We start from the raw sequence: 26,109 nt of genomic DNA on the forward strand, positions 1-26,109 counted from the left end.
ACAGGAGGGCGCGCGGGACATCAGCACACCGGCCGGGTCAAGGAGCTGCAAGGATGGAGATCCGACCAGACAGGTTTAAGGCGGTCGCGGGCAAAACTCTGGGAAAAATTCACAGGTACACACTTATTCCAAATATTCCTGACTCCACTCTGACTTTTCCCTTTTTCACTCGTTTCCTGAAGATAGTTTTGTCTGAGGGACACAGCCGTTCATCATGCTGCGGGTTCCCATCCTCCCTCTTCTAAACAGTAACTCTTTGGTTGAGGGAAAGTTTGTTCTTTGTCGATTTGAACTGGAAAAATAGGCGACTGTAGGGTTTAAACCGCAAACATCATGTAGATAGAAGTCCAGCTTGGCGCAGCGCACAGAGCAGTTAAAGATGCTGAACGAGGGTGAAAGTGGATGTAAAATCCTGCTGGTGATGGAGAAAATCTTTGGATGTCATTTCGTGGTTAGCTTGGTTTTTGATACGAAAACAAACCAACCACTTAAGGTAGAAAGTAAACCAGAAGTCCAAAATTGAGATATTGTCTGGAGGCATTTTTTAGAGCACACAGTGCAATGAATATTGTGTATTTATGCTGTGAATGCAGCATTTGAGTGTGATTTATTATCCTTGCATACTTATATTTTTTTCTTTTTGCTTTTGTCAGATTTGGCCGAGCTCAAAGTAGATTGTGTTTATTGGTGTTTTAGACGAGAAAAAAGTGACGTTACATAATGTTTCCGTGCATTGGCACGACCTGGCTGAATGAGAGCACTGAGCAGATGGAGCCAAAGTCCTAAACTAGCCGTCAAATTTATCTATCTATCTATCTATCTATCTATCTATCTATCTATCTATCTATCTATCTATCTATCTATCTATCTATCTATCTATCTATCTATCTATCTGCGTTTTAGTATTTTAGTTTTTGTAAACTTAAAATGAAAATTATTCTAAATATAATAATTAGATATAACCAGCTATAATAATATAGTGTATTGCCAATATACTACTCAAGTCTAGCATGGATGTCAAATAGATTCCCTAATATTAATTTAAGATAGTGGTACAATGTGACATTGAACAATATTTTGCCTGTTTTTACATCCTAATTTGACACAATTTATTTCATTTTTTAAATTTCAATTTACTTCTGTTTTTTTCCTGATCACTGAACCATGAGCTATTAGGCCATTATTCATGAAATCTACCAAGGACACTTACTTTAAGAAATGGTTTTATACAGCAAAGCCAATAATGTAGGCACTTTGTGTAACTGATCAAAAAAGCAGCCTTCAATTCAGAACATTGGATCTTTGAGAGTTTGTGAATAAGGAGATCTTCACTGTAGTTTATGTCTATGCCAATGCAATTTTTAAAGAGAAAGATACTTCATTGCTTTCTCTCATTCATAAATGTTTTAAAGTGCCAAATATATATAAATAAATAAAATATCAGTTAAAGTTCAACACAGATCGGTGTGCTGATAATATTTCAGTCAAAAAGAGAGATTAAATACACTGATAGAACCTGCTGCAATAACCATTGCGTTAAGCTTTCGCTCTCTCGGGATTTGAGGTAGCAACCAAACGTATAAATCCTGTCCTGAAATAGCCTGTTTTTCAGTCCAGCTGTCGAGCCACGCAAATCCCTAAACTCTCCCCTCCCACTCACTCCATCCCTGCCCATGTCACTTCCTCCAGCCGCTCCCTCCTCCATCCATCCATCCATCCATCCATCCATCCATCGAGCCATTGAGACACCAGCACAGACAACCTTTATCCTATCGGGGTCTCCCAGATTAACTGACATGCAAATCTCAGGCATTTTCTCTCTGACTGGTCGTGAGCCATGTGCACGGCCACAGCTGATGCTGTGAGAGATGTGATATATGGGATTGGCTTCAGATTGGTTTTAGTAGGCTTTTCTACGGCTTAACTAGTGAACACTGGTTTTATGTGGCCACAGTGTTAGGTACAAGCAGATGTTTAATATAGAAAAGTGAATATGTGCTTCAGATGGATGTGAAAAATATACGATTGTGTGCCTCGAGGCATGTATGTGCAGAGGGCATCCCTGCACTGTGTGTCTGTGTGCAATCTCACCACCTCACAGACAAAACCGTGATCCCTCCTGATGAAAGCAGCCAGGAGTTCATCTATTATTTAAACATTTTCTCCATCAGAATGCATCTCCTGTTTCTATATTAAACTCCACTAGGTAAGCATAAACTTCAGCACTGTAAGGTCAAGCACACTCTGCATCTCTCCTCTTAGAATTTGTTCTTTTTAACATTTTTAAAGGAATGCCCAAATATCATCTGTTCATCTCCTCATATCAAAGAAGTACTCCACAGCACTACTTGAAATCTTATCACCCAGACTCGTGCTACAGGGGTCTCTTCAGCACCAAAATCAAAATCTCCAGTAGCACCCCATGGACATTTTGCATGCCAGAAAAAAGGCCCCAAATTTATCTATTAAAAGACTTAAAATGAATCTGCCGTTTGTCTACATCTGCAGAATTGCATGGCTCCACAAGGAGAGCTTATGTCTCACTACACACAAGGCAGTGCAGAATATAAACAGGTAATCCATTTTTAATCCATTTTACTTGCGGTAGAGTGCTTCATTTTCATTTGCTTTACGCAGTGGTCTGAAATCTGGTTTAAATAAAATATTTGAATAATGGTTGGATGAACTAATTACAGTGTTTGAATCTGCAGGAAGAAAAAAAATGTTATTTTAATCATAGCATTCTTATCCATTGAAGAATTATTGTCAGTTGTTCTATTATATATTGCAGCATGTTCTTGACATTAATACTTAAAGCACACCCGTATACGTGCGCACGTGCAAGCCCAGAAACATGTGAAGTGTAACACTGCAGTTACTTTTGTCAAATTTGCAGAGTACGCTGTAGGTGGTCTGATGCCAGACATAAATATGTTAATAAAGGAAGAAAACAACGATGTTAGAGATGGCAAATACAGCATATGCATTGCTTGGAAAATCTGTCATAAAATAAGGCCATCTCACATCAGTCCAATCATTATAATCATTACAGCTATAACGATGGCGGTGATAATGTTAAAGCTAAAACCAAAAGATGACTCTACTCTGACTCTACATTGACACTTACGTACTGTCCATCACCAGTGTAGGGCTCTTTGTGCCTGTATTGTGGCTACATGCATACAGGTTTATGGAAGGTTCTTTACAGATGATGAATCTAAAGTTATCTATCTAAATTAAGCAGTTTGGAAAGTCATCTGGTTCCTGATTATTGGCAACAATGCTGTGTGTATCCATAATGTCAGCACACACATATTTACGCCGCCTCCATGTATTTAAGAAAACACTGTGGCACACAGCAGAACTGGGAGGAGAGATATCATGAAAATAAGAAGCATCTTCATACATTGTTATATGTAATATGATGATCATATGATGACACAGCTCCGTTTATTTCAGCTGTCTGGTAAAGGTAGTGAGAAACAAAGTGTGTGTATACATTTTTTTTGTTGTTTTGTCTTTGTTTTTGTTGTTGTTATTGTTTTGGGGTGGGGTTTTTTTGTTGGGGGTGGGGGTGCTTATCTGAATCAAGATGACCCAAGGATAGATGATATTGTATTACTGTACAGATTGTAGAGGCTACTTAGGCAAATTTGTGATTTCCAATATTGGGCTATACAAATGAAATTGACTTATGTGAGTACATGTGCAGGAATAAGTGATTGAGTTATACTATATGAGCTTTTAGATAATAGACTCTATGAAGGTCACGAGTGTGTGTGTGTATCCACACGACAGAGAGAGTGAGAGAAAAAAAGTGGTGTGACAGGATGGGGAGGAGGGTGCCTCCCTGGGTGACACAGTCCCACAGAGACCCAATCTGTTCACTTCGGGGAGAGTGAGAGGCTCACGGAGGAAAGGGGGAGACACCACTATTGAAAATTACAAAATGACTGCAGAAATCATCATTTAAAAATTCAAAAAAAACATCTAAACTGCAAATAGAGGGCAAAGGGGAAATCATTATTAGTTATTATTTTAACTAACTTTATTATTTGAGCAAAATGCAGGATCAATTCAGCACATGGATGTTGTGGACAAATAATGACCAGGGCGTCTGGCGTTATATAATATTTTTAGTGTCAACCTCCCTTGCTGTCTCTATCTATCATCCTCTTATGAGAGGATTACAAAGAACGCTCTGTGAATTGGTGAATTTAATATACAGGGTAACAAAAGTCCCAGGTCAGTAACCAGCACGTGAGTGTCACAGCGGTATTTTTGTGATGTGGTGCGAGCCATATAGCCTACATACAAAATGACATTATAGCATTATTTCATCATCAAGAGAAGAGCAGTTGTTTAAGAGCAGTGCAGATATTTACCTCCTCATGAAAAGAAACAATGATGTTCTATCATTCTGGTCCATAATAATAATAAGGAACAATTACTGAGCATTTATATTGATTATTCGTAATACTCAAATGTGAAAATGCTAATCTTTTTTAGTATGTGTATTTTTGTTGTTACATCTACTAAAAGATTGCCTCAAAAGTTGCATTCATTGGATTCAAAGAGTTCAAAGCCAGAGTGTAAAGTCTACTCACATAACTTCCTGCATTTCCTGTCTGATTTTATGTTGCAGGTTGAACTTGAGTCCTATGCTTAAGTGAAGTGCACAGTTTGAGGTGCGAGTAGTTACTAGGTCTCCACTGAGCCTGCTACTATTGTAATTATGATATTTCCGAGAGCCTGAGGTCACGGGACTCCTGCCTGCTCATGCTCTCTCGCTCATTAATTGTTGCCAGCTGAGACCAATCACGTCCTCGCTACGCTAACGAGAGACGCTACATCAGCTGAGTGGAAAACTCACAGTGTGGTGAGCCTCACACGGAGGCAAATGTCTAGGGACAACTCTTATAATGTGTGTGTCTCATACCTTTACATGCACAGGAACCTCCATTTTTACCAGCCAGGCAGGCACAGTGACAAATGATGATTTATGTCAAAATGACAGTATTTATGTGTAACATGAGAGGGCAGTGCCAACTTAAAACACCTTATTAGAATATCAGAAAAAGGGAGACCCACAGCTAGTCAGCTATTCTGAGATGTTTGCATAAACATTCAAATGAGATTGCCCTTTAGTGGGAAGCATCGGTAATTAACAGTCTTTTTTTTTGCTGTAGGCTAGCCTCGTTAGCTGGTAGCATATGTGTAGGTGCCAGGCTGCAATCTGTCTTGAGGTTTAATGAGGACTCTGAAGAAGGATGCTGAGCTCCACTCATGGGGACGAGTCAGCACGTTTGTTTGATACAGAGAAGATAGTAGTGAGTGAGAGTGTTGCCAAATGATTCAAACAGAAAAGATGTACACACCTTCCTTGCTTTTTGATCATCAATTTAATCCCATTTGTCTTGTGTTCAATGTGCTCAGGTGCACATGCTAAAGCTCCATTACAAGAGGCCAGTGCAAATTAGGGCTGCAACTAACAATTGTTTTCAGTGACTAATCTACAGATTATTTTCACGATTAATCATTAGTCTGTGAATTGTCAATAAATAGTAAAAGATGTCTGTAAAAATGTCCAACAGCTTGAGGAGATTTACATTTACATTTTACATTTACATTGACTTGTTTTATCTGACCAACAGTCCAAAACCAGAAGATATTCAGTTTATTGTTTTAATGACAAATAAAAGCTGCAAATCTTCACATATGAGATGTGTTTGACAAATAAATAAATTGACTAATTGTTGCAGCTCTGTATCAAAATACATATGATGGCCTGCATGTTCTGTAGCTAAAATAATAATGGACAGAGGGGGTCAAACAGGTTATTTCTTTATAAATAAATCTAAAGCAGAATATTTCAGGAAGCATAAATGTTTGATATGAAACTTAAAATAACCATAAGTAAAAGCAATGTGATTTACAGAAGGACTGAAACACTAAATCAAAGGCCAGCACGAACCTAACAGTGTGTTGTCACAGAGAGAGAGAGAAGCGTGCTGAACCACGCCCAGTGCTAGTCTGCCCTTCCATATTCATTTCCGGAAGTAAATCATTTTTGTAATCCTAATCTGAATGTTGTGGCAGATTAAGAGAGAAAGGGAGGGAGAGAGAGAGAGAGAGCGAGAGAGAGAAAAAGAGAGAGAGAGAGAGAGCGAGAGAGCAAAAGAGCGAAAGAGAGAGAGAGAGAGAGAGAGAGAGAGAGAGAGAGAGAGAGAGAGAGAGAGAGAGAGAGAGAGAGATTGAGGATGCAGCCTCTCTAATCTCTTACAAATTCTAAAACGTTGCTTTACAAGTGTAGTTTTTCTGTTCTTTGGGTTTTACTTGACAATTAGAATAGTTTATTGAATTGATAATTATACTGGCATAGCTTTTGTTTCAGTTTTGTTTGTTTGTTTTTTGACTGGTTGCATTAATGTATAAAGAGATTATGCAGAGTCTGCTGTGTGGAAATGGGGGAGGGAGCACAATCCACATGCATAACTAAGAAATATAACGACTGCATAGCTGAGACAGAGTGTACAGTACATGCAGAGACAGACAGGCCAGTAGATAGATACATACTGACAGATTATGGTGTAAAAGCTAGAGTGAATTATTTATCTCACCCAAAAACACATCAATAATTAAAGAGTGTCAGAGTCTGACTTGTCTTGTGTTAGCGTGCGTGAATAAGTTATTTTGGAGTTTCAGTGTGCTGAGAGCCTGGGAGAGAGAGAGAGAGAGAGAGAGAAAGACGGATTGTCTCTAATATTTGCCTGGAAAACAGAGTGTTCAATGTTTTTGTAGCATATTTGCAGCTCAAATTTGAAACACCTCTCTAAAAAATGCAATCATCCTTGTCACATGGAACAAATCCTTGTGGTGATTGTGTCTGTTTCTGTGCATAATTCTCCAGCTCACTGACTAACTGGATCAGCCCAATGGAAAGTGGACGGCACAGCACACAAGTGCGCTTCGCTGTGAACTCAGACATACTCAAAAGTACACAGACACACACACACACACACACACACACACAGACTCAGGTTGAAACATATAAACATATATATGTGGAAGGTGGCACTATGTCTGATATATCTAGAGAACAGGTCTGTTTTCTGCAGATACATGTTTCTGCATCTGTGTGTGTGTGTGAACATGCGTGTGTGTGCGTGTGCGTGTGTGTGTGTGTGTGTGTGTGTGTGTGTGTGTGTGTGTGTGTGTGTGTGTGTGTGTGTGTGTGTGTGTGTGTTTAAATAGTGGGGGGTGTTGTTTAGAGTATGGAGGTTGTAATACACAGATGGCTGCCCTCCTGACTTCTCTGTTTGACTCCTGTGGAAAAAAGTGCCACTCGCCATTTGACAAAAAGTCAAAGTCTCACGCAAATTGAGAATTAGCCAAAATAAAAACACATTTTTGTATCTTTTAAGACAAATTTGACAACTCAAATAATCTAAAAGGAAATGCAGAAGGTCTCTGGCTGACAAAAAGACATTTTCGACAGATATATTTTGGGATATAACACAATTGTGATATACTTTCATCTCAGTTTAGCAGTTTAGGCATGAATTTTGAGTCTATGGACATTCCCCTTTATCTACAAAACAATATTGCCCATAGAGAATGTAGAAACTGATGTTTTGCTTTTCACTACTTTCATTATCTCAATTTTTTTCATCGTTCACTCTAGCTTGCTTTCTGCGCACACTCATGCTATCTGACTAACCTCACAGTATAAGACGACATGACTTTCTGTTCAGCAACACGACTGTGCCAATTGTGGTTAGATGCAGATCTACAGAGAGCGACTGTTTGTGCCTGAGAGCGGGCATTTTGAACAGCACCAGTGTGGCAGCAGGTCCCAGGCGTCCTAAAGGAGCGGACGCTGGGGGGATGTGCTGTTGTAGCGAACTAACTGCTCCACGGCTAGTGGCAGCTGCTTCCACACACTGGGACACGCTGACTCAGACACGACCCCAATATGGTGCATGTAGTCTGCATGGAGGTTGTGTGTGTGTGTGTGTGTGTGTGTGTGTGTGTGTGTGTGTGTGTGTCTGTGTGTGTGTGTGTGTGTGTGTGTGTGTGTGTGTGTGTGTGTGTGTGTGTGTGTGTGTGTGTGTGTGTGTGTGTGTGTGTGTATGTGTGTGTGTGTGTGTGTGTGTGCCTTTGAGGAGAAAACACATACTACAAAATCTCTGCAGTAACCACATGGATGAAGAAAAGTATATATACTTCTTGTCCCAGCTCCAAAATAACATGATGACATGAAAAATATAAGATCACCCATACATTTTAGAAACTACTATAAATGTATAGATTTGGTGAACTGTTGTGCTGACACCAAGCCACCACTTTTTCTGAATTGCAAGTCAAATAGGTTTCTCTATAAAGCATTATCTGTACCGGAAATGTTCCTCATGCTACCAGGAAATCCCCCTTTGAGCCACTATTTCCATGTTATGCAAGTTTTTATCCCCATGTGGAGCTGTGCATGAGTGTGTCACCTCACTATAACCTCTCCAACTTCCCCTCATTTTCACAAGAGATGTCTCCCTGTGTCCCCTTTTTTAAGTGAAAAGTGCTTAACTGTTTGCATGTATAAGCTAAACAATAAGCGAATATATCCAGAAAAGATTGTGTTGCACCCTTGGATTGAACACCTCAATCAATTTGATGCATTGTTTTTGTGTCTCTTCTAAGGCTAATTGAAAAGCGACAGCCCAATGGAGAAACCATCGAGCTATCAGCGGAGGGCCGTCCTGAGCTGGTGGAGGAAAAGGAGATGCCGGTGGTGGACTGTACCTGCTTTGGATTGCCGAGGCGGTACATCATGGCCATCTTGTCTGGCCTGGGATTCTGCATTTCTTTCGGCATCCGGTGCAACCTGGGTGTGGCCATTGTAAGCATGGTCAATGACCACACTGTCTACAAAGGCAACAAAGAAGTACTGGTGGTAAGTGGCACAACAGAAATCAAAGTTTTTATACCTGCCTTTTCTGCATCTGTCTGTCTTTTGCAGGAATGCCCTGCATTTTTAAGTTTTTTTTTAATGTTTCTATGTGGCCTGCATTTTTGTTCAGATATGATAAATACACATTATTTCTTTAAAAGAAAGAACAAAATCATAGAGCAAATGCTGATATCACTGAAGTGTCATTGCAATAGAAATATTTAAGCATATATATTCTATTTTTTTTTTAAAAATGTCTTCATGTTATCCCTACCACAATTAAAACTATCCTAATAATTTCATAAAATATACATATTATTCTGAGAATACATCAAAATTGAGATGAAACAATTTGAAAGATAGACTTTGGTTGTGACTATCTTTAAAATCGTACCGTGTACAGCTATCTCTTCTGTTTTAAAGAGAACATAATTTCAATACATGTATCTGTCTCCAGGCTGCACAGTTCTCCTGGGACCCTGAGACAGTGGGGATGATCCATGGCTCCTTCTTCTGGGGCTACATCGTCACGCAGATCCCGGGTGGTTTTATATGTCAAAAATTTGCAGCCAACAGGTAAATGTCTTTAAATTTACTATATCTTCTCCAATGTGGGTGTCTCTGTAATCTGAATAACTTTTAATTGGTTGATTGGGTAACAGTTCATTATTGGTTTGGTTATTAAAAAAAAGCACACACAAAAAATTCAGTTCAACACACTCTGTATAAGCAGATGTAGCAACATAGAAAGAACGGGCATCTGACCATCCTTTGTCAGTTGATCATATGTTTCTTTTTTCTAATCATTCTTGTTCTACTCTTGTTTCAATTCAATCTGATGCAGCGTGTTTGTCTTTGTGTGTTTAAGAGTGTTTGGCTTTGCCATAGTGGCCACATCAACCCTCAACATGCTGATTCCCTCTGCCGCTCGCTGCCATTACAGCTGTGTCATACTGGTCAGGATATGTCAGGGCCTTGTCGAGGTACAGTATGTGTCTGCGTGCACACGTGCTAGCAGTTCTCTGTGTATGACCATGTGAACACTTTGAATGAAACATCAAGTGTTGTTTTTTCCTGATTATCTTGTGTCCTTCAGGGTGTTTCATACCCAGCCTGCCACGGGATCTGGGCCAAATGGGCTCCTCCACTGGAGAGAAGTCGATTAGCAACAACAGCCTTTTGTGGTAAAGTTTCAACGTCAATGAAAGATCCAGGAATAATAGCACATATTTCTGCACTCAAAATGCTCAGGATATTCTATGACTAAAAGGTGAAAAATGTAATTTGTCACTTTTCTTCCTGTTTGATGCCCTTTTAGGGTCCTATGCAGGGGCAGTGGTGGCCATGCCTTTAGCTGGGATACTGGTGCAATACACTGGGTGGCCTTCAGTATTCTATGTCTATGGTTAGTATCCTTATAGTCAAATGTGTTTGTGTTACTTGCTGGAGTCACTGGCTGTTACTGTGCTGTCAAATACAGTTTAGCAGAGGTTCTCAAATTGGGGTCGTCGAGAGGGTTCCTGAGAAAATGGGAATCATTTATTTTCACTATAATTTCATCCATAAGTAACACAATGACAGAATATTTGACTATTTTGGTCATGGGTTTCATACACTTTCTGTAATAAAATATCTAAAAGCAAACATTTTCCCAGATGACGTCTGTGGTCTGATTTGTGTTAGTTTAGGTGGCCTTGGCATGAACACGTTTTGAAAACCACTGCAGTACAGTAATATGTGGAGTAACTCTGAGAGAAATAATATGAAACACAAGAACTTTTATCTTTACATGGTGTTCCAAACCTTTGAGTGTGCTAACTTTGGCCACTGGCTAAAATTTGGGAATTTTTAGAATATATTAATAAGTACTTACATCTCTTTATCTGCTTCTGTACTGAGAGTGTTCACTGTACACTCCCTCATCTTCCTACAAACGCAACACAGTTTACAGCTGAGCTTCACAACATCAACAGCGACCTGTATGGAAATCTTAGTAGTGACCTCTTTCATTTATCTTCTCTCTTTCTCTCTTACTACTGTACCCTTTAACTCTCCCAGGCAGCTTTGGGATATTCTGGTATTTGTTCTGGATTCTGGTGTCATATGAGAGTCCTGCAGCCCATCCCACCATCACACCAGAGGAGAAGAAGTACATTGAAGAAGCAATCGGAGAGTCTGCATCTTTTCTCAATCCTCTCCATGTACGGTGTTACATGATGTTGATTTGTTTTAATTTTACAACTTGTGGATGCCCAAATACATACATTCATTACACGTTTACACACACAAACACACACACACACACACACACACACACACACACACACACACACACACACACACACACACACACACACATACACACACACACACACACACTCAGCTGACTCTGCAGTGGATCCCAGTAATATTTTATTCCTTTTCATGGCAGAAATTTAAAACCCCATGGAGACACTTCTTCACCTCCATGCCAGTTTACGCCATCATTGTTGCCAACTTCTGCAGGAGCTGGACTTTCTACCTGCTGCTTATCAGCCAGCCTGCCTACTTCGAAGAGGTCTTTGGTTTTGAGATCAGCAAGGTGAGATCATATAATCTATAGGACTACTCAGATTTAGTTTATAGTAACTATAGTTTCACCTTGAATCCAAACTGTTTCATCTTTTGCCACAGTTGCATTTCCATCGGAGGTGGCGAGTGCAAAGTTATTATGACCCATAATCAGAAAAGCCACAATTTTAAGTATAAGGCTCAAATTGAAAAAAACTGGATTTTCCTTTAAAATTCAAGGTTCATGTGAGACCCACGCTCAAATGTTATGACCAAGGAATAAAACTACCAATAGAGACTCATCTCTACAAAGCACCTGAGAGTGTCATTAAACTGAAGATTACTCTAATGAAGAATCACATATAGGTTATGAAAACCAGTCATTCATATTAGATTATCTATAATTTGTGAAAAAAAATCTAGCTAGGGTGTCAAGACACATTTTAAAGGACCAGTTGTAGGATTTAGTGGCAGCTGTAGAAACATGCAATGAAAGAGAACCCACTCCTTATGTAGATATAAAGGGCTCATGATTATACACTAATTTAAACATACTTATTAATAATATATTCAATTTAAACTCTACACATTAGTAGTTTATCTGACCTTCAGCCACTTTCTAGTTTTCTAGAAATAAAAACAATATTCTGGTCTCACTCACTCTCCCCTTTCCTCTTTCAGGTGGGTATGGTGTCAGCTTTGCCCCATCTGGTGATGACAATCATCGTGCCCATTGGAGGCCAGTTGGCAGACTACCTGAGAACCCACAACCTGATGTCCACCACCAACGTCAGGAAGCTCATGAACTGTGGAGGTGAGCGTGTCAAACATTAAAGGGTGGCGCTTGGAGGAAGGGGGGAGGAGGAATGAAAATGAAGAAGAAAGCGTGAGACAATGAGAGCAGAAACTTGATGGGCCACTGCAGTAAGACATGATTTAACGACACTGCTATTTAAGTTTGTGTATGTAAGTGCTCACATGTTTATGCTTGAATATTGTGAAATGCTGTCAAAACGTATGAAAGATAAATATTGGCTTAAGTCAGACTTTGAGACTAAAAAACAATATATCAGCCCTACTTAAAGAAACCTCAAAATCTTGAAGTAAACTCAACATGCCGGTCCCTAAACAGAGTACGTAGAGTAAGTGCAAGATAATACCTGTCCGCTGTGGCTGTCCTAAACTTTCTGTGTTGACAACAGTTCAAGTATGCAGTGCTGCTGATAACAAGTAAAATAAGGCATTGCTGAAAGAGATTAAAAGACGTTAACCTGTATTTTTAATGATTCTCATACTTGTGCTGTAGTGTGTAGCAGTCAAGTTTATTATCATTTTAATTATCTGCGTGTTTCTTCCACTTTCCCCCTCAAATATAAATCACTAACCTTATAGTAATATCATTGTCTGGTACATTTTACCTAGAGACTGACTTTTTGAAGAGCATCCGCTGCCAGTTCTGGGATGATATTAATATTTTAACACATCTTAAAGGTTGAGTCAGTGTTTCTTTTGCGTGTAAATAAGCACATTTTGTTTCTTAAATCAAATACGACACACTGCTGTTTAGCAAAGGCTCATTGATTGTTAAGACAGACAATAAAGTTGTGGTTTGTATCCTCCCTTCTTCTGTTAGTTTTTGATGAGTTTACTCGGATGTTTCAGGTTTTGGAATGGAGGCCACCCTCCTGCTGGTGGTGGGATACTCTCACTCAAAAGGGGTTGCCATTTCCTTCTTGGTCCTCGCTGTTGGTTTCAGTGGATTTGCTATCTCAGGTATGAACAAGGCTATGAATAAGTGAGCTTGATATCATCAGACTTTCTGTAGTGTCACCTCTCAGTAGCTCAGTGATAATTATTAAATCAACAATTTGTGAGAACATTGGTATTAAACAGGTTGATGCCCCGTTTTAACACTAATGAGTGCTTCATGACAGTCAAAACTTCAACAGTAAATCTCAGCACTCATCTGTTTTTCTGTACTGTGTTGCTGAGAGAAATATCAGTGCATGTGTGTGTTTTGAAAAAAAAAAAAAAAATCTACTTCAGTAACACCGAAAGATGAAAACAGAAATTGGGGACAATGATGTTGTGCACTGTTTTTGTTGCACTCAGGGTTTAATGTCAATCACTTGGATATCGCCCCTCGATACGCCAGCATACTGATGGGCATCTCAAATGGGGTTGGAACATTATCTGGAATGGTCTGTCCTCTCATAGTGGGAGCCATGACGAAGCACAAGGTAAAAAACATTCCCTTCTATCAACTTTACTTTTAAAGGGTTAATATTTTAATGGTAAATCAGACAGACTTGCTCTTGAACTCACCTATGTTTGATATCTTTTATATCATTCCAGACACGTGATGAGTGGAAGTATGTCTTCCTGATAGCTTCCCTTGTTCATTATGGAGGAGTGATTTTCTATGGTATGACTTGACTATGATTAAAGAATTTTGTAAGGCATGTTTAGAAGACTTCAGTCGTAAAGGTGTTTTTTTCTCACTAGGTCTCTTTGCATCAGGAGAAAAGCAGGCATGGGCAGACATAGAGGACACAAGTGAGGAGAAATGCGGAATTATAGATGAAGACGAACTGGCCAATGAGACAGAGGAGCTCTACCATGGAGGTGGGCAGTACGGGGCCATGAGCCAACAGGTGGTTGGTTCCAACGGTGGAGGGGCTGGAGGAGGAGGAGGAGGAGGAGGAGGAGGAGGAGGAGGAGGAGGAGGAGGAGGAGGCGGGGCTGGATGGGTGACGGACTGGGATAAATCTGAGGAGTATGTGCAACCACCTGGATACAACTCTTACATGTATGGGGGAGAAAAGGAGCTGACATAGAAGAAAAGCTGACACGATACACATTTTTAAAAATTCAACAAGATAAAGGAAAGAGATTGTTGTTGGAGAGGGATTGTAAGAGAGAGTCACTGCAATACCGAATGGACCTGCTGTGTGCTTTTGTACAATATTTACAAATTGCACTTATCAAAAGTACGCATCTGATTCATTCCATTGTGCGGGTGTGTGTGTGTGTTTGTTTGTTTGTGTGTGTGTGTGTGTGTGTGTGTGTGTGTGTGTGTGTGTGTGTGTGTGTGTGTGTGTATGTGTGTGTGTGTGTGTGTGTGTGTGTGCGCACGTGCATGTCAGTGTTAGAGTTGTTAATGTGCATAAACACATACAGTATTCATTTGCAAAAACTGAACTTATCTCCCACACTTCCTTCCTGCTCCAGAGCTAGTTGTGATTGGTCAGGAGTTCGGTTTCCATGACATCACTTAGGAGATTCTGTGTGTGTGTGTCTGTGTCTGTGTGTGTGTGTGCGTGGGCTTTTTGCCTGTACAGCAACTCTCCCAAGCCACTGGCATTGTATTGTATTTAAACTTTTATGTGTAAGCCTCACATTTATGTTTTTTTGCTGGAAATGCACTTCTGGGATTTTTTTTATGTGAAAATTTTGAGCTTATTACATTGTCCAAATGACCAAATATAAAATGTGATGTCGCTAAAAAAGCTTACACTCAATTGTTCCAGTATATATTACTGTCAATGCTCTCAGCTATAGTAGATATCACAAACTAAAAGTAAAATATGTTTTTATGAGTGAGGGTCCTTGCAGACTATCGTAAGACACTGAAAATGCATCCATTTAATTTTCCTTCATCACAGCAACATAATATTTCCAAAGCATGAATAATTAAAGTATATGGTATTCAACATGGGTTCATTTACTGTAGTTGGTACTTAACTTTTCAATCAAAGAGGAAAATGGTGCTTAGCTGTTGCTTCATTCTGTGTGAAATGCTTTTGTTACAACAGGCTCCCCTTTATGTGCTTTATATGTGTGTGTATTTGAATGTGCACAAAGCTGCATGTGGTGTCTAGCTGAATCTCACCTGAGTCTGGCCTAACTAGGTCATGTACAGCTAGGTTTATGGGTCACAAGGCACATATCATGAGCAATCTTCTGACACTTTTACCTTTTCATTTGGTGTGTACGCTCCCACTGGAGAGGTGGCCTGTAAAGACAAGTAAAGTGTGCGTGATATAGTGATTTTACACCAGCGTGGGACTATAACTCAAATATTCCCAGGCATCAAAGAACATGCTGCCTCTGTTTTTGCCTTTTTCTGTGTCTTTGTGGCTGCCTCTCTACCTGTCTTCCTCCCTGTATTCAACAACATGTTCTCTTGTCTTCTCCTCCAATCTTTGATATCTGTCACTGATGTTTCAATGTCTCTCATACCTAAACGTCAGTTCTGTTTGAGTTGGTGGGTTAGAGCTTTTCAGATTGACTATGTGTGTGTATGATAGTAAGTGTGTTGTTGTGTTGGGTGCAGGTGTTGAAACATAGTGCAGTGAGCATGTTTTAATGAGCACAGCAGTGCAGTATCCTGCCATCCCTCTTTTCCTTTTACACACCAACACACACACACACAGGGTGCTAATTTCATGCAAGCACTCTCAAAAGCACCACACACAGTAGTGTGCAGAGGGAGTGGTGGCACACTATTTGGTATTTACATGTCTGTGAAGTGCACCCATGGCGCACAGGGAGAAACAGGGTGGGATTTGTAAGATTTTATTATCATGTATTATTAGAGGGTGTGTTAAGGTTTAGTAACAGCCATGGTCAATCACATCAACTCCTCTTAAAGCCCTTTAAAAGCAGTTATCTCGCCATCTTTATGCATTGATAGCTGAGTAATTGAGTGAATGGTCCAGAGGAACTTCTCTTGAGAGGACACTAGCATTCTCACACATGAGGTGAGCTGTTGTACTGTATTGTGCAAGCTGCACATTGCAACTCTTTGCACCTGCACATGCAGTAGATAGAGCCAGCAGACATGACACAACATGTGCATGCACACACGCACACACAATTCTGCATTCTGCGTGTACTCACAAGTCACGCTGACACACAGCAGCTTATCTTGAAATTAAAGGTACATTTTGAAATGCCTCTTTTTCAGATCAAGTCTATTTAACTTGTGGAGAGTTTGTGATTTGATCTCACTTATGTGAGAAGAAAGAATTCACTGCTGGAATGTAAAAAAGGATTTATTTGATTCAAATAAGGAGTTATGGTAAAAAATGTGTTAGTATAATAAAAATTAAGGCAAATTACCATTTTGTTTCGAGAGAAATGTCTTAAGGGCATGAATGATCATTCCTGTGAACAATTTCATTTTTAAGTGTTGTATCGGTGTATTTTTGATCAAGTTTCTTCTTTGTCTCAGTTTATGGCTGTTCCGATGTTGTCCTCCTCCTCCTTGATGAAATGTGTGGTTAACTGGTGGGAATCAGTGTGAAAATACAAAAAAAGAAGATTATAATATTTAAACATGCAAAATGTGGAAAATATTTTATGTATAAAAGATGTATATGTGACAAATCCTTGTGTATAATAAAATGTAAGCAACAATTTAAGATTCATTATGTCACTATGTCAGCACAATCAGCAGGATTTATCACCTAAAGAGTATGATGACGCATTAAATGAGTGTTGAATTTTTTTACATCATGAGCGCAATGTCAGTTCTCTCTCTGTCTTTCTTTCTCTCAGCACAGATGGATGCAGGATTATCTCCGTGATTTTAGGCAAAGATTAGATAGGAGAGCAGATGCACTCGGTGGGAGAGTGAAGCAGAGACATGAACGTCACAGACAAGGGAAGTGAGGATGGACCAGAGGGTGGGGCATGATGCATGTGATGCATATGTGTGTGTGTGTGTGTGTGTGTGTGTGTGTGTGTGTGTGTGTGTGTGTGTGTGTGTGTGTGTGTGTGTGTGTGTGTGTGTGTGTGTGTGTGTGTGTGTGTGTGTGTGTGTGTCAAAAATCATATGTGAGTCTCTTTTCCTTAGTGTCCATTTAAAATGCAGAAATTAAAACTCAAATTTGGGTTTCAGGCTAAACTAATCTATAATTTGGGTGATTACTGACTACTACTCATAATTATTTGATATTAATATTGTGTTGCAGTTTCTCATTTTGACCACAAATTGGCAATGAACACATGATTCTGGGATTGTCAGTGTACTGGTACCTAAAATACTCAGGTCAGTATTGAAAAACGTCTTACATGAAGCATGTATTGCCAACGGTAGTATTAATCAGTAGTTGTTACAATAATCACACCAATAATTAGTCGACAATACTAATATTAATTGATATTGTGAGTATTATATTGACACTATTGCAGTTGCAGTTCATCACTGTGAGCACATGAGGGCAGTGAAGATCTGTGATTTTAAATGCACCAATCAATGGTCAATCGTCAACCCCTTAAATACAATCACAATGCCACCATTAGAAACATTTAAAAATAAGAATATAAATAGTTGTCGGTTGACTGACCAATGTGTAAATTAAGTGGGCAAAACATTCACAAAGATATTATTTATTACAGAGATGTTAGTTGGAATGCATTTTAAAAGATGAAGAGGTTCATGTTCATACAGAATAATAAGTATAATATCAATCAATCAATCATAATATAATAATATAATAATAATATAATAGTATAATAGTAAATTAATAGTACTTAGATGACTATGAATACCCTTATTGATACCTCTAAGAAATAGTACTGATCAGTATTGAAATGTGGGTTCTGAAGACTATGAAGATGAGTCCCATTTATCTGTGAAAGGTTCCTGAAAGACCACTCCCAACTAGGGGTGGTCCTGTTTGTGATTGGTCATCTATGCTAGCTATAGACGGGTTTGTAAACTCTAGCTCCAGTTTTATTGGGTTATTAAGACGTCTGTCTGTCTGCTGTCATCTCATTGGCTGTTGAGCGAGGGGATTAACGCCCTAGGTAGCTCCCTGCCTGTTACAACGAGCCACAATGGAGACTAAATAGGAACTCGAGCGAAATATCCGGGCGTTTTATTTATTTAAAACAGTAAGTTACAAGTGTATCAGCAGCGTCATAAATCTCCAGCTCATACATTGACAAGTAATCAGAAAAAGAGGTTGCCGACAGATTGTTGAAGTGTTTCTACAAGTGTTTTGAACAAGGAAATCGTCTCAGGCTAACGTTATGTAGCAAGCTAATCACATTTATCCATTCGTCAACTCAGCTATCATTTCAAGGACTGTTACAAATATTTCAACAAGGTAAGGACTTTCACCGCCATTTTCAGTAACTCCATTTTAAAACGTAACTTTTAAGACAACTATCGTCAACGGACAGTCCCCTTAAATCTGGGTCACTGTCTCGCCATGTCATGTTGGAGGGAGGAAGGAGGAAAATCCCGACTCATTAGGCTTGATCATGTCCACCTGATACTTTAGTGAAATCACGGCTTTTGGTGACAACTCTTGACCTGCTGGCTTCATCCCAATTTCCAGGCATGACTGAGTATAAACTTGTGGTGGTCGGGGCAGGAGGCGTGGGGAAGAGCGCCCTCACCATCCAGCTCATCCAGAACCACTTTGTGGATGAATATGATCCAACCATTGAGGTGAGAGACCCACCATTACACATTCAACCAGTTTATTAAAGAGAGATGAATGTCCAAATGACATTATTCTCTAACAAAGATAAACGATGCTTTGTACCAGATTTAAATACTAGATCATTTCTATCTGTTGTGCCTGGGCAAGTGAACAGAGACAGAGAACTTATCTCCACTACAAATGGACCAACGACCTGACACACACACACAATGTGGTATTTACATAGACTTTAATTCATTTCTTGGAGAATTACCCCTTACCTTAACCACTGACCCAAAATCATCATTTTACTAATTGGTGACACAGTTTTTGTCCCCAATTGCATAAACTGTCCTCAATCAACTGGTCTTAAGTCTGGTGTGTGTCCCTGAAAGTGTCATACACACACAACACACTTAATAGGAATTAATACAAATATCAATATATTACTAACTTGTATTCAAAGTTTTAAAAACAGGTTGACAAAATGTCAAATTAATGCTGACAAGGTTTTTTAAACTTCATGGGAGTAAATATGTAATATGACCGTTTATTTTAAAAGAGAAAGCAGACTGCAGAGGCTGAGCTATGTTTAGAGATGCTACAGTCTCCTCTTGAAGCAGACTTGCGCTGCTTGTTTGTTCAGAATGGAGCCGAACAAGCTCTTCAACAGTGTAGGAGCAGCATTATTAGTGTGTAAAGAGTGTCCTGTGGTGAAGACACATTGTTAATTTAATGTGTTCATTATAAGGGTTGTCCTTATGTCATTATACCTGTCAGTAAGTGAATCTGCCCTCTTTTTAAAAAATGTTTTAGATGGTTGTAAGCAGCCACTGTCAAGTCTCATCCGCCCTGTTAGTGGAGATTAACTAACACACACATGATTTTACTGTCCTGTGTGCCAAAAGCCAAGAGTGAAGGTGAAAAAGGAGCAGTGGTGGAACAAGTATATAGATACCTTGCTATAAATCTCCTCCAGACTTGTTTTGAATATATAGACCTATATTGTATACATGTATATAAAATTATATTGTATTTTGACTACTAATATGTGTCTATGTTTTTTCCACACACAAAAAAACTTAAATACCAAATTATAATCCAAGAAATTGCATCTACTTCTTCTTCCTCATTGAAAAACCCCAATATGCAAATATTTTTGATTCCTAAAGTTTTCTTACTGGAGACACAATGTCTCCCACTTCACTGTAAAGTCCATTCTCAGTGTTTGTGCACTGGAAGCTTCAAGTTTCCTCATCACATTTCTGTAAATTAATTATTGGATCAGAATGTCCTCCAAACTATTTTATGGTGTCACAAATCATGTTTGTGACCCCGCCCTTTTAACTTAGATTTTTAATGAGCGCAGAGTAACTTTCCCACTTTGAGCAAATGAATGTGAAAACAGCCTTCCATTGTTAAACTGTACTATCAGATTGTTTTTGTATAACTTGAGACAGGATATAAAGTTACTTGTTTGCAATGTAATGTTTTATATAAGAAGTTCTGTTCCTGTCTGACAAATGTTTCACCACTGCAATGTGTTTTTAGGTCTCTTAAGTCCATGTGGGTTTGGCACTGCAGATGTGCAAGTAACAAAACAGAAAAATACTTAAAAGTTCTGCATTAAAAATATTAAAAATAAAAGTTTTATTATCAGAATGTGCTTAAAATATCAAATGTGAAAATATTCATTATGTAGAGACATAATGGATTACATCATAGGATTATTATTGCTGATCTATAAACATGTGAAAAGAATTTCAATATCCTATAGGTGGAGATGATTTCAACAACTTGATAGAGCCTAGTGCTGAAAAGTTCCATCTGTAATAATGCATCTTTTAATAACGTGGTCATATGTTTTGTTTTTTTTTGGGGGGGGGGGGGGGGGGGGGGTTGTATAAAAATAAACTGCAAATAGGACTGAGCGATATGGACAAAATCAAATAGCACAATATTTTTGAACGAATACCTCTATTGATATTGTAGGGAGTACTATTGGTGTTTTCACAAAATATTTATTTTATGTGATTTTTGATAAATCATCATCAGTAATGTGGACTAGGTGACTATGTAAGGTCAGAAAATTACATAATTTTAATGTGAAGCAGTCTCTAAAACCAGGAAAGGAAACACATCAAAATTTAAAACGATATCTAGTCTCATTTTATGATATCATTATACAAATCTATATATTTCCCAGCCTAAACAGCAAAGTAACTTGTAGCTATGGCTCACTGTCAAATAAATGCAGTGCAGTAAACCGTCACTAAGCTGTCATCACCAAAATCCTGTTAGACCCATCACAACCTCTAAAAGTGGACTTGAACATGGAGATACCTGGTAAATCCTATTAAAGCAAAGAGCTCTCCAGGAACCTCATTCTTTACAAATAATTGTCACAGACGACAGCGAGATAGAAATCAACACTACTGTCTCTGCTTTTGTTGAAAACTATTCAGCCAAGTTCATTACAAAACTATTCAGCCAACAAGGTCTTGTTGCTACATGACTCAGCGGCGTGGCAGTCAGTATGATTCAATCATTCAGTCAGATTTATTGATAAACGTGTTGCATTACAGGTAGGGTGCAAAACTAACTTGTTTGTGCATTGGCCAAAAGGTTAATGAATGTTCAGATATTACCAGCCTCTCAACTTGTTTATTTTACCAGCATTTGGTGGTAACTGGTGTTAATTTGGTGCTCTGGTTACAGGACTCCTACAGAAAACAGGTGGTGATTGATGGCGAGACATGTCTGTTGGACATCCTGGACACTGCAGGTCAGGAGGAGTACAGCGCTATGAGGGACCAGTACATGAGGACAGGAGAGGGCTTCCTCTGTGTGTTCGCCATCAACAACATCAAGTCCTTTGAGGATGTTCACCTCTACAGGTAAAAGATGGCTGTGCCAGTATAAAAACCCATGTACAGAGAGAAGTGACGACAATACTGTCAAAGCAGGTTGGATTAAATGTCCATGTCAACAGTATGCGTTTGTCTAGCCCTAAACAGGTCACTTCCCGATCAGCAGGAAGCACTTGCAATAATTCTGTAATACATTTACTGATCTGCAGAGTGCGGTTAAAAGCTATGAGCACTTCAATCTGGTTTGTTCAGTTATGAGTCACAGGAAGAAGTATTACTGTATATGGACATACTGGGAAATATCTTTTGTAAGCAGATTCTTTTATTTATCTGACGGGAATGAGGAAGATTTACAGTCAGCGATGACATCTGGTGCTGTGTAGGTTAAAAAGTGACAACCAGAAAAAAACACAAGCTGTTGGAAAACCAGGTAGAGTGTGTCCGTTGTGTTTTAGATAATGTGTCAGGAGTATGAATTATAAAAGCTTCTGAAAAAGTGAACACACCCATAGCAGAGTAATTAGACTGCTTCTGGGAATTTATGACCGTGCGTCCATTTTGGCACTTTAATGGAGATATGTGATTGGACTCCTCTGAGGTTAGATGGAAGGTGAGCATGCTGAGGTTGTGCAATAGACTGCCGCTGGGTTTATCAACCAACCACTAGTCAAATATGTAATTTCTGTGGGGGTTGAGTTTGCATCTGATATCAGGTATCAAATATTAGATATATTATAGGAAGGTGGAGGGGGTTGGGGCTAAATGCATACAGAAATGAGCAGAAGAAATCTGGGAAAGCCAAAACTGAGAACCTGTCGTTTCTTTAAGACTGGTTTAAATGTGAAACATAGTCAAAAGTTTACACACACTTATGGAAATGCGTCCAAACTTTTGACTGGTAATGTATTTTCAATAATAATTTGACTAATAATAAGAGAACTCAGTTAGTGGATACAATTGAAAGGATGTGAGATTGAAAATGAAATTAATTTTGTTCCTGGTAGTTGCAGAAAAAAAAAAGTAAAAAAAGTACCTCACAAAATATGGATTACAACCTATTAATCAATATGGGGTAAACATATATGATGTGTGTTAACTGACATTGAACTGCTACATAAATGTAGATTTAATCTTGCTTTGGTTACGTCTGTTTATACTTGTGAGACTGTGTGAATATACACACACAAACTCTGCACATAGCCTCAGTCTCTAAGGGGTTGCTGCTTCTGTGTCTTCCTCAGAGAGCAGATCAACCGGGTGAAGGACAGTGACAGCGTCCCCATGGTGCTGGTGGGGAATAAGAGCGACTTAAGTTCCCGCTCGGTGGAGACGCGGCAGGCGCAAGAGCTGGCACGAACCTACGGTGTGCCGTTTGTTGAGACCTCTGCCAAAACCAGACAGGTGGGTAGGAATGACGATAGCATCGGTATTTATATTGGTTTTAAAATAAATAAATTACATACTAATGAAAATAAATAAAATATAATATATTTCAGTAAAAATCATTTTTCTGTTTGTGTCTTGCAGGGTGTAGAGGAAGCTTTCTATTCACTCGTACGGGAGATTAGAAGATATAAAGAGACCAATCGCAGCAACAAGAAGAGCAAGAAGAACACTCAGAGACGTTGCATAATACTATAGCAAACCACAAACAAGCATCCCACAGATGCAGCACTTGTTTCACGCTCCCCCTCTCTCACACACACACACACACACACACACCCACACACACCCACACACCCTGCACCTCCTCTGTCACTTCAGAGACATCCAGAACAGCTCTGGACAGGGAAGCTGATCCAGTCTCCTGTGGTCAGTTTTTAGTTAAAGGCGTACTATGCAGGATTTGTTGGTTGCTGTACTCAAACATTGCTCAACAACACCAGAGCGTGCTGTGAGCAGAGGCGGTCAAGTGAGCTGGAGAGTGAATGAAGAGGAGCAATGGTAGCGAGAACAAAGATGGGGATCAGATAAATAAAATATTATTTTCTGATTGTTTCACAGCGGTTGCGTTCTTAAGTAAACACGTGCGTGTGAAAGTGCCACATTGCTGGATTTTTTTTGTGAATACTGAGCTTCATCCTCTGTGGCCTCTTTGCTCTGTGTGTGTGTGTGTAGCTCATCCTTCGGTCAAACGCTCACACAGACCTGCTGCTCTTTATACATGATACAGACAGAGAGACTGAGACAGTGAAGTAACCTGTTCACTACGGGTCCTGACCTCACACCCTATGTGTTGTTATTGGCTGGGGGCTTAAATCCTGCATAGCATGCCTATAACAATATGCCGCAACAAGACTGGCCATTTATTCATCCAATGTGCAGTGTCCATTTAACGCTGTGAATTCTGTTGGTTTATGTTCTGATGACCAAACAACCAGAAAGTGCAGTTTTAAGTTGAGTTTTGTTTTGTTTGTTTTTCTTTTTGGTTACAGCCAGCATTTGTGAAAACTTAATTTGAGTTTGTCATTCAAGAACCTAAGTGACAATAAGTCTGGAAAGATCATTTCTCCGTCTATAATTGTGATTTGTCCGGCCAGTGTTTCTACAGACAGTTCAGCTCCTGTTCAGGGGTTCACAGCGGTGCGTTGCTGCACTTTGCATTGTCACATCAGGTGATCCAACTCAAAATGATTTTAGGAGTCAACACATTTAGTGTGGTGAAATTTGTCATGTGATTTGCTTAGTATGCATCTGTCTTAATGGAGCCCCACAAAAAAACATGAAAATCCTCCTACTGACGAGGATAGAGTTCACCTATGAAAATATTGATTGTAGACAGATGATTGGCCAAAACTTTCTGAAAGTTGAGAAAATAGTTGTTTTCTGCTTGTTTCTTTTTTTGGTCTAGTTTTGTTTTTTTTACAGGTTACTGTCCTCTGATGGTTGAAACACAACAGCAATATCAAAGACCACATCAATGAAAATGCTGTAAAAGGACACTTCAACCACAGTAACAAAGCCTCAAAATAGTGTTTATTGTAGGGTTTAGGATTGGTTAGTGCCAATTGAAAAGTTAACTCAGGAATATCAGAAAGTGAGGAATAACAGACTAGAGCTGTGTCCAATGATCGGTTGAGATAGGATGTTTACCCCATCGTCAGCTTATTGTTGAACCTCTGTTTGTCCCACACAGTCACACTGTATTCCAAAGTCGTTTTTTATTGGTCAGTTCCAGTTTTGTTGCAGTTGTCAAGTCGCTGTGTCCAAATTCTGTTGAAACGCAAACATCGGACATGTAGCATGTGAAAATGTGCACGTGGTACGACATATAAACCACAGCTGATGTTGAAATCAGCTCCTAGTTGAGCAGGAAGAGTTCAGACACAGCAACGCTCATGTTATCTGATCATACTTGATGCTGGATGATAAGGATATTCAATAGAGCAACCATGTTTTATAGCTGTTTGTCTTCTTTGATAAGTAGTCACCCTAAATGTAATGGATTGTTAAATTTCTATTTTTGTAGCATTACCAATAGCTTTCCCCACTTAAAAAAAAAAATGCATTAATAACCTGCTGCCATCAGTTATTTTAAGTTAAAGTAAATAACTTCAGTTGCATCCTTATAACATGTGAGTCCATCCATGGAGGGCTCCCACTTATCCACCAAGTGTCTGTTTCATTATCCAGACTGTTAAAATATGGAGCGACTCTTAAAAGGTTTGAAAACCTGACCTGGTCCGAACAAGTCTCTCACTGACAGCTGTGTAAAATCTGTAATGAACAAGTTGAGGTCCTTTACATTGTCTGTTTTGTTTATCTAATCTTGGCTCTTTACAGATAAGATTTACCAGAGGATATGTGTATTTTTAAAAAGATGGACAATACAAGAACTCATCTCAAACACACAAGGTGAAGCGCGCATCTGATTTGTAAGCTCTGACAAATAAATCTTTTTGTCTTAAACGAAGTAAGGTCAATCACTACATCTAAATACCCACTAATTTTGTGCCATGCCCATTTAAAAGAGGGTTGTTTCAGCCTCTGGTACCACATCATTTGTAAGAAAGGGATATGGTTTTTTTTAGGTTTTACTGGGACAATAAGGTAGAAGAGGAAGGAGATCAAGTTCTTCTTTTCATTTCTGTGAAATTACACACAATATGACGTCAGTTAAAACTGGGTCATACACTATAAACCCCTATACAAACACACGTGTCTCACTCAGCATCTTTGGGTTTTTCCCCCAATGGGGTTTTCATGAAAGGGCAACTCTGTCTTCTAATGGAAGATGGTTCCCTCTATAAAATGACACTTTCACTTAAATATCTCATAACATCACAGCCTGTCATGTCTCATAAAC

At 39.1% G+C, this 26,109-nt stretch overlaps 2 protein-coding genes across 8 annotated transcripts; both read left to right on the forward strand.

The window, feature by feature from the left end:
- Window positions 1-53: 53 nt before the first annotated feature.
- Window positions 54-14,331, forward strand: slc17a7a (solute carrier family 17 member 7a). 6 transcript variants are annotated; one of them, XM_062438309.1, is made up of 14 exons: window positions 54-115; window positions 8,695-8,947; window positions 9,402-9,520; window positions 9,813-9,927; window positions 10,041-10,128; window positions 10,263-10,349; window positions 11,003-11,145; window positions 11,376-11,525; window positions 12,176-12,308; window positions 13,157-13,267; window positions 13,607-13,734; window positions 13,850-13,919; window positions 14,000-14,164; window positions 14,207-14,331. In XM_062438309.1, exons 1-14 carry the CDS (start codon window positions 54-56, stop codon window positions 14,329-14,331), a joined length of 1,749 nt encoding a protein of 582 aa, XP_062294293.1. The 6 variants fall into 6 exon arrangements, with proteins under 6 accessions (XP_062294293.1, XP_062294295.1, XP_062294296.1 ...); XM_062438311.1 differs by having other exon boundaries at window positions 14,216-14,331; XM_062438312.1 differs by having other exon boundaries at window positions 14,219-14,331.
- Window positions 14,332-18,322: 3,991 nt separating this feature from the next.
- zgc:55558 (GTPase KRas) lies at window positions 18,323-26,050 on the forward strand. Of its 2 annotated transcripts, none has more exons than XM_062438319.1 (5): window positions 18,323-18,612; window positions 18,847-18,959; window positions 21,652-21,830; window positions 23,045-23,204; window positions 23,331-26,050. In XM_062438319.1, exons 2-5 carry the CDS (start codon window positions 18,849-18,851, stop codon window positions 23,442-23,444), a joined length of 564 nt encoding a protein of 187 aa, XP_062294303.1. In that variant the 5' UTR covers window positions 18,323-18,612; window positions 18,847-18,848; the 3' UTR covers window positions 23,445-26,050. The 2 variants fall into 2 exon arrangements, with proteins under 2 accessions (XP_062294303.1, XP_062294304.1); XM_062438320.1 differs by having other exon boundaries at window positions 23,300-23,397.
- Window positions 26,051-26,109: the final 59 nt, after the last annotated feature.

Source organism: Scomber scombrus, chromosome 18, assembly GCF_963691925.1.
Source record: "Scomber scombrus chromosome 18, fScoSco1.1, whole genome shotgun sequence".
Taxonomy (NCBI): domain Eukaryota; kingdom Metazoa; phylum Chordata; class Actinopteri; order Scombriformes; family Scombridae; genus Scomber; species Scomber scombrus.

Coding starts and splice junctions, on each gene's coding strand:
- slc17a7a (XM_062438309.1), top strand. CDS start 54: ATGGAGATCCGACCAGACAGGTTTAAGGCGGTCGCGGGCAAAACTCTG. Junction 8,948..9,401: donor GCAACAAAGAAGTACTGGTG/GTAAGTGGCACA, acceptor ATCTGTCTCCAG/GCTGCACAGTTCTCCTGGGA. Junction 14,165..14,206: donor ACAGGTGGTTGGTTCCAACG/GTGGAGGGGCTG, acceptor GAGGAGGAGGAG/GAGGAGGAGGAGGAGGAGGA.
- zgc:55558 (XM_062438319.1), top strand. CDS start 18,849: ATGACTGAGTATAAACTTGTGGTGGTCGGGGCAGGAGGCGTGGGGAAG. Junction 18,960..21,651: donor AATATGATCCAACCATTGAG/GTGAGAGACCCA, acceptor CTCTGGTTACAG/GACTCCTACAGAAAACAGGT. Junction 21,831..23,044: donor GAGGATGTTCACCTCTACAG/GTAAAAGATGGC, acceptor TGTCTTCCTCAG/AGAGCAGATCAACCGGGTGA.